The sequence below is a fragment of the Arachis ipaensis genome, chromosome B7 (genome assembly GCF_059453495.1).
Source record: "Arachis ipaensis isolate K30076 ecotype BB chromosome B7, ASM5945349v1, whole genome shotgun sequence".
In the NCBI taxonomy this organism is placed as follows: domain Eukaryota; kingdom Viridiplantae; phylum Streptophyta; class Magnoliopsida; order Fabales; family Fabaceae; genus Arachis; species Arachis ipaensis.
In genome coordinates, this window is record NC_142442.1 from 137869374 (window position 1) to 137877417 (window position 8044).

General features: G+C 38.1%; 2 protein-coding genes across 2 annotated transcripts; both read left to right on the forward strand.

Annotated features, from left to right (window-relative positions):
• LOC107607870 (uncharacterized) lies at positions 1-5558 on the forward strand. Its single transcript, XM_088495093.1, has 10 exons — positions 1-103; positions 315-401; positions 1468-1531; positions 1790-1890; positions 1991-2227; positions 2400-2433; positions 2540-3273; positions 3321-3467; positions 3584-4888; positions 4975-5558. Exons 1-10 carry the CDS (start codon positions 1-3, stop codon positions 5556-5558), a joined length of 3396 nt encoding a protein of 1131 aa, XP_088351219.1.
• Positions 5559-5753: 195 nt separating this feature from the next.
• On the forward strand, positions 5754-6653 carry LOC148554310 (uncharacterized). The gene has a single exon (XM_088493180.1). It carries the CDS (start codon positions 5754-5756, stop codon positions 6651-6653), a length of 900 nt encoding a protein of 299 aa, XP_088349306.1.
• Positions 6654-8044: the final 1391 nt, after the last annotated feature.

Here is an 8044-nt window from a genome sequence, read left to right on the forward strand (position 1 = left end):
ATGGAACACGAAGCTAGGCTCGCACGACAACGACGGTTGAAATTGCTTGGTCATAAGAGGCGCCGGATCAACGTGTCGCTTAGCCCATCCGGCCCCGAGAATGGTTTCTTTGTCGTTCTACCCTGCATACTTCTCCGCATGCTTGGCGACAATTTTTCGTTACAGTTCTTATTTTTTGCCATTATCCATACTTTCCCCTGATAGGAGACATTTCATTTTCTGCTGACAATCCTGCGTGCTCTTAACCTTGCTGCTCTGCTGGTCTGATTATGCATTATTTGTTAACTTTGATCTACGCTTTCCTGTTGTTGCAGTTAATCCCAACACACGGGTTTCTGAGTCCCTCCAACAGGATATCGGCCTGCTCCAAAAATTTCCCGTCGCTGTTGCTACACGCCAAAGTGAGCTCTGACTTTTCAATATACGTTGGGTGCCTTTTCCAATATATTATTTCCTAATGAGTACGGTAATAATGGTCCGTGTTTAGTCTTCTCATTTAGTTAAACTTGTTAAAAAATGAAGGGAGCGATTTTTTAAAAAATAAATAATTTATCTATTTTAATCACTATTTTTTATACTTTTAATTTTAATTTAAATAGATTAAGTCGTTAAAAAATAATGTGTTGATTGTAAATGGCTAATTTTAAATTACGTAATATGCTCAGTCGTCTATTAGTCAATGAGTTAAAAACGCTTATCTATCCAATTATATTAAATCGTTTATTTTTTCTCTCATTTAAAACCGCTTATCTTCTCTATTATTTGGAATGTTTTATTTCATAAATTTAGTTCACTTTAAATTATTAATATCTTTTGTTATTTTTAAGATTATATTTTTATATTTACAAATATATATACTATTCTATATATATATATATAGAATAGTATATTATAAAGAAGCATACAGTCATTATAAAGAATAGAGAACATGACATGTATGATATATTCAATTTTACATAATCTATATATTATATTATGGTCATTATCATGATTAATCATTGTATTACATGCTAAATATTGTTAACTTTTTTAGATTTAGTTATTTTTCGTGTGACCTTCTCTTAACTTTGAAAACATTATTGCTGATTTAAAATTATTATTTTCAAAATTCATCATTTCTTTTAGAATCGCACATAAAGCAAGGATTAGGCAAGCATAGTCAATCCTGAGAACTAAATCAGTGCCTGGTTAACAAATATTTGACGTATAATATTAAAAATGGCATTACTATCTTATATTTTTTTAATTAATATTAAAATAGTTAATTTTAACTTTTTGTCTAATATAACGGTAGTATATCTCACAGTTAACACACTTACAGCAACTACTTTTTTTATTATTCTTTATTTTTGGGATCACCTGTGCTCCTCTGTTTTGTTTTTTGCACTCTGTTCCTTTCTTTACATCTGCACCGGACCATGGTATTGCATCCTCCCTCCATGGATAACACCTCTTTTTTCCTTGCAGGTTCCTCACCATGCAACATCGAAACGTCCCGTGACAAACACCATCATTATGTAACACCTACCACGTGAGTAATGCATGAAAGTGCCATTTCACTTGAAACTCTGGAACCGGGGATTATGCTGCAATTAAAGACTTAACCAATATCCCCGTATAAGTTGGTGCGGTGTTTTTCCTCCTTAGCATGGCACCTTTGCCGAGCCTCACCTGTAGGCACCGTTGGGCATGGGTGTTTTCCCTAAATTTCCTCCCCTTTAATCACAATCCTCTAAATTTTTCCAACTTATTTTTTATATTTGATAACTTGTTCTCATCAAATATACAGTCTGGTTGGCTATTCGCATTTCTCCCCGTCTTCACCTTTGCATATGGCTCAGGCTAGCGATGACCAACTAGAAGCTTTCACTGCATCTTCTATTGAACCAGGTGTCATTCTCAATGAACATGATTATGAGTTTATATATATTTTGACCTATTATTACACTCATGTGACACTTGGTTTTTTAATATTTTGAATGTTCCCTAGATGTTTGGTCAATCGGGCAACCCACCCAAAGTTGTGTTTTTTGTGGGGCGAAAATGTGGATGAACGAGCGCCTTGCGAAAGGTGGAGCCAACAACACTATATTATTTGCTATTTGTTGCATGAGTGGAAAGGTCACTCTCCCTTTGTTGCCGGTTCCGCCACCATTGTTGTGGGTGTTGTTGAATGGTGATGATCAACGAGCTTTGCATTACAAGAAACATATCAGGGCCTTTAATGGTATGTTTTCGTTCACATCTATGGCTGGCAAAATTCAGTACACACTAAACAAGGGTTCCGCCCCCCTCCCCCATGTTTGTTATAAGTGACCAAAATTACCATTCAATTGGAAGTTTGTTGCCACAGCAGTCTAGCAAGCCCAAGTTTGCTCAGCTCTACTTTTATGATACAGAAAATGAAGTCCAGAACCGGATTAATGCAATTGGGTAAGTATGTGGTTGTTATGGTATGTTGATATTTTAATGTCTGTATTATATGATTCTTGTGTGACCTAGATTTATGTTGGTTAATTTTATTTTTGGGTTAATGTAGCATGTTTAATCAACACCAAGCTATAGATCATACCATTGTAGCGGATCTAACCAGCATGCTTGATTTCCACAACTCTCTCGCTAGGTGCTTCCGATATGCTAGGCAAAGGTTCACTGAAGATTCAACGACTCCGCTGCAGCTTCGTCTTATCAAGAAGAGGAATACTGATGGTAGAAGATCTAATCTGCCATCAGCGTCTGAAGTTGCTGCTCTTATTGTAGGTGATTTTGATTTCGACAACCTTTTGAGGGACGTTGTTATTCAGACACATTCGAACCTTCTGAAACGGATTGATGTTAATCATCCGCAGTATCTTGCACTACAGTACCCCTTGCTTTTTCCGTACGGAGAAGATGGTTTTCGGAGTGATATCTTAATATCCGATGAAAGATCTAAGCAACAGTTACATAAGCGAGAAACAATTAGCATGAGGGAGTTCTTGTCTTTTCGAATCCAAATAAGATCGCATGAGTCGCAAGTGCTTCTCAAGTCAAGACGTTTGTTCCAACAATTCTTGGTTGATAGTTACACTATGGTAGAAGCGGAAAGATTACAATATCACAGGTTCCACCAGAGCAAGTTTCATTCTCATAAACTGCAAGGCCTACACGAGTGTCTAATACAGGGTGAAACACAGGCTGCAAGAACTGGAAAACGAGTTATCTTGCCGTCTTCATTTGTCGGTGGTCCCCGATCATGTACAACAATTGCAAAGATGCATTTGCTATTTGCAGGTATGCCGGATACCCTAGCTATTTCATTACTATCACATGTAACCCAGATTGGACCGAGATTAAAGATTGCGTTGCGGCCTATTCATTAAAGCCAAGTGACATGCCAGATATCATATCAAGGGTTTTCAAGATCAAGTTAGATGTCTTGCTAAAAGACTTAAAGGATGGGTCCATATTTGGAAAGCCTAAAGGAAGTGAGTTTTCTCATTCACTTTTTACAATGTCGCGCTAACACATTTGTTATTTTTCCATCAACGTCGACTTGCCCCTTAACATATTTTTTTGCTTTTTCCCATTTTCTTTGTTCCAGTTGTGTACACAGTTGAATTCCAAAAGCGTGGTCTTCCCCATTGTCATATTTTATTGTTTGTTCGACCAGCCGAGAAGCCTCGATCATCTGAGGATATTGACCATCATATATCGGCTGAGATACCCGACGAACACAGACAACCTAAGCTGTATAGCTTAGTCCAAAAATTCATGATTCACGGATCATGTGGGGTTTTGAACATGAGTAGCCCGTGTATGGTTAATGGGAGGTGTTCCAAGTTTTATCCAGTGCCTTTCCGTGAGAAAACATCCATAGACAGTGCAGGTTTTCCCAAGTATAAACAGTCGGATAATGGTCGTTCAACAACCAAGAGGAATGTTAATCTCGACAATAGGTTTGTTGTCCCATACAATGCAACATTGCTCCTTAAGTATGGCTGCCACATAAATGTTGAGTATACTTGCCAGACGTCTGCTATTAAGTATTTGTTCAAGTATGTCCACAAAGGTAATGATCGTGTCACAGCTTCGTTCTTCCGATCACATTATTCAGCTGGTTCTGATGTCACTGTAGATGAAATCCAAAACTACTATGATTGTCAGTATATATCAGCTTGTGAGGCATCCTGGCGGCTATTCGGGTTTGAGATTCAGTACAAAGAGCCTAACGTCATCCGCCTTCCATTCCATCTTCCAAATGAACAGAATGTTTTGTACGATGATCACCAGCTTATTGAGAATGTTATCAACGCTGCGGTCTCAAAGGTTAGTATGTTTATTGGTTGGTTTAAGGCTAACAAGAATTTTGATCTAGCCCGTACACTGACTTACGCAGAGATGCTGTCATTTTTTGTTTGGGACAAGCAGGGGTATATGTGGAGGCCACAGAAGCAAGGGAATGTCATAGGTCATCTCACACATATTCCTCACTCGCATGGAGAGGAGTACTACCTTCGTATGTTATTGAATTATCAAAAAGGGTGCCAGAGATTTGCTGATGTGCGTTCAATTGGTGGGATTGTGTACGATACATTCAAAGAGGCCTGTTATGCCCTAGGGTTATTGCAGGATGATAGGGAATTTATTGATGCACTTAATGAAGCCAGTGCGTGGGCATCACCGAATTATATCAGGAGGTTGTTTGCAATGCTTTTGATGTCGAACAACATTGTGCGTCCTGACATGGTGTGGGAGAAATGTTGGCAACATTGCATGGACAACTCGCTTCTTTCTGGAAGACATAACTTAGGTAAACTTTTCGGATTGCTTTTACTATCCGGTTACTGTTTCGCAATAAATTCAGACCACTCCATTCAAAAACGTCCGGTCGTCTCCACCTCTTGCAGTTTGTTATGCATTTATTTTATTTTCCCTTCGTCATCGTGTCCAATTTATTTCTTACGTAACTACGTTGCATTTTTTTGCTTTTAGGTTTCCAGCATTCTGTTCATGAGATTAAGTCCATCACGCTTGCCGAAATTGAAAAACTCTTGCAGCCGAATGGTCGGAGCCTAAAGGAATTTCCTGACATGCCGTTTCCTGATTATGCTGGTTTACCTGAACCTTCCGACACAATCTTTTTTGATGAGCTGAATTTCGACAGGACAGAATTGGCAAGTATCGCCGTGGATTTGATTTCCCGGTTGAATCGAGACCAGCGCGTTGTGTTCGACACAATAGCAAATGCAGTTCGTCATGATGCTGGTGGTTTTTTCTTTGTCTGTGGTTATGGTGGAACTGGTAAGACCTTTCTATGGAATGCACTGTCTGCTTCGATAAGGTCTAAGGGTGATATTGTCCTCAATGTTGCATCCAGTGGCATTGCAGCTCTGTTGTTGCCTAATGGGCGAACTGCTCATTCACGCTTTAAGGTTCTGCTCAGTGTTAACCAGGACTCTATTTGTAATATAAGGCAAGGCACACCCCTCGCCCGTCTTATTTTATCTGCAAAATTAGTTATATGGGATGAGGCACCTATGTTAAATAAATTTTGCTTCGAAGCGCTGGACAAATGACTTAAGGATGTTCTTCGATTTGATCGTGGATATAATCCTCATGCCCCATTTGGTGGGAAAATTGTTGTTCTAGGAGGTGATTTCCGTCAGATATTGCCTGTGATTCCTCGTGGTTCCCGGAAAGAGATCGTTCATTCGTGTATTAATGCTTCGAACCTGTGGCAATCTTGCCAAGTGTTGCAGTTAACTGAAAACATGAGACTGTCCCGTGGTTCACGAGATATCCACGGTGTACAATTGAAGGAATTTGCTACATGGTTGCTTCAAGTTGGTGACGGGTTAATCGGAGACAATACCGATGGCGAATCAGTGATTAGAATACCCGACAACTTGCTGCTTAATGTTGAGTCTCCCTATCTGCATGATTTGGTGTTGTTCGTTTATCCTGACATCTTACTCTATTCTTCTAGCGTGGATTATTTTAAGGGTAGGAGTATATTAGCACCAACACTTGATGTCGTAACTGAAGTAAACAATCATGTGATGTCTTTGATCCCTGGCAACGAGAGGGTATACTTGAGCTCTGATATACTAATTAGTGAAGATGGTCACCTGGAATCTGAATTATATACAATGAGCACCGAGTCATTGAATGCGCTAAATTGTTCAGGAATTCCCCAACACCGGTTAGTTCTTAAAATCAGTGTTCCTGTGATGCTTCTTCGCAATATTGACCAATCCAATGGACTATGCAATGGTACGCGCATGCAGGTTAAACGTCTTGGTGACCATATCATTGAGTGCGTCATCTTAGCAGGTCGTAATACTGGTGATGTTGTATTTATTCCCAGGATGAACATGTCACCCAATAACGATACATTTCCAATCAGGTTTACTCGACGTCAATTTCTGGTTGCTCTTTGCTTTGCGATGACCATAAACAAGTCCCAAGGTCAAACGCTGTCAACAGTTGGCATCTATCTTCCGAGGCCTGTTTTTACTCATGGTCAGCTTTATGTTGCGCTTTCTCGGGTCAGCATGCATTCTGGACTGAAGATTTTATCTGTTGATTCTAACGGCAAAGTTTCAGATCATACTATTAATGTTGTCTATAGGAAAGTTTTTACCGGGATGCTACCTAACATTCTCCCTTGATCGATTTACCTCTCATGTGCTCCTTCTGTAATCTTTTCGGTACGTAGTTCTTCTAACTCTTAAAGAATAAATAAAGAACATTTTTCTCTTACTTAATTACATATTAAATATTATTATTTATATAATACATCTCTATACAAACAATTATTTTTAAAGGAAAAGTCTAGGGGGCTAGTAATTTTATTTAACTTTAGCTAGCATGTAATCCGTAGAGAACGTTGAGTCATTTAATGAAATCTCACACCAATCCACCACCATTAAATCATCATTGATGATTATTTGATGCTGCCAATCATAAACGTTGCTGGCCGCAAGCATTGTTTATTTTTAAATAATTTAATTCATTTTCTTATTGAATAATATTTATTTACAATTATAATTTTAATGCCCGTGCTTGGCACGGGAGATAAAACTAGTAAATACCATAAAATGTGGATTTATCAGAGATCCTTGACAAAGAAGAGGCCTTTTGGCTTCAAAAATCAAGAAAATAATGGATAGTGGATGAAGACCGGAATACAAATTTCTATCACACTAAGACCATTATTATAAGAAGAAAAAATAAGGTTCTAAAACTTAGAAATCAAGGAGGGACTTGGATAGAAGAAGAACTAAAGAATCACATCTCTAGCTTCTACCAAAAGCTCTACAAATAGGAGGTTATTACTAGTCCCACAAATTTAGACACTCATGATATATCTAATTTTGATTGTTCGAATTGCAGGTACCTAGAAGCCATGCCGACAGACATAGAAATAAAGAAAGCTTTGTTTAGCATTAGGTCTCTAGAAGCTCCGGGAGAAGACAGATTTTCGGTAGCCTTCTTCGAGAATAATTAAGAAATTAGTCAAATTGATCCCACCCTTATCAAGGATACAAACACTACTTTGCTAGCATTCATTCTAAAAGTACAACACCTAGAGTTCATTGATCAATTCAGACCCAATGCTTTGTGCAACGCGAAGTATAAAATTATCACCAAAATCCTTGTTCAACGGATAAAACCTTTTCTTTGTGATAGAATCTCTCCCCATCAATCAAGCTTCATACTGGGATGAAAATTCATGACAATATTCTTATTGCGAAAGAAGTCATGCATTCAACGAAAAAGATTAGAGGTAGAAAATGCTATATGGCAATAAAAATTGATTTAAAAAAGGCCTACGACAGAGTTAGGTAGAGTTTCATGAATCATAGACTTAAAAAATTCAGATTTCTCCAATGGTTGGTGAACATCATTATGAAAGGGGTCACTACGGTTAACTACAATATGTTGTAGAACGAAGGTAAAACATATAATTTTATGCCTACAAGAGGCATTAAGTTAGGAGACCCTTTAACTCCTTACCTATTTGTCATTTGCATGGATAAACTATCCCAGCTAATTAAAA

Excerpts from the sequence above, each read along its gene's own strand:
- LOC107607870 (XM_088495093.1), top strand. The coding sequence starts at position 1 with ATGGAACACGAAGCTAGGCTCGCACGACAACGACGGTTGAAATTGCTT. Across the intron at positions 1,532-1,789 it reads CATTATGTAACACCTACCAC|TCTGGTTGGCTATTCGCATT; the intron begins GTGAGTAATGCA and ends TCAAATATACAG. Across the intron at positions 3,274-3,320 it reads GATGCATTTGCTATTTGCAG|ATTGGACCGAGATTAAAGAT; the intron begins GTATGCCGGATA and ends CATGTAACCCAG.
- LOC148554310 (XM_088493180.1), top strand. The coding sequence starts at position 5,754 with ATGAGACTGTCCCGTGGTTCACGAGATATCCACGGTGTACAATTGAAG.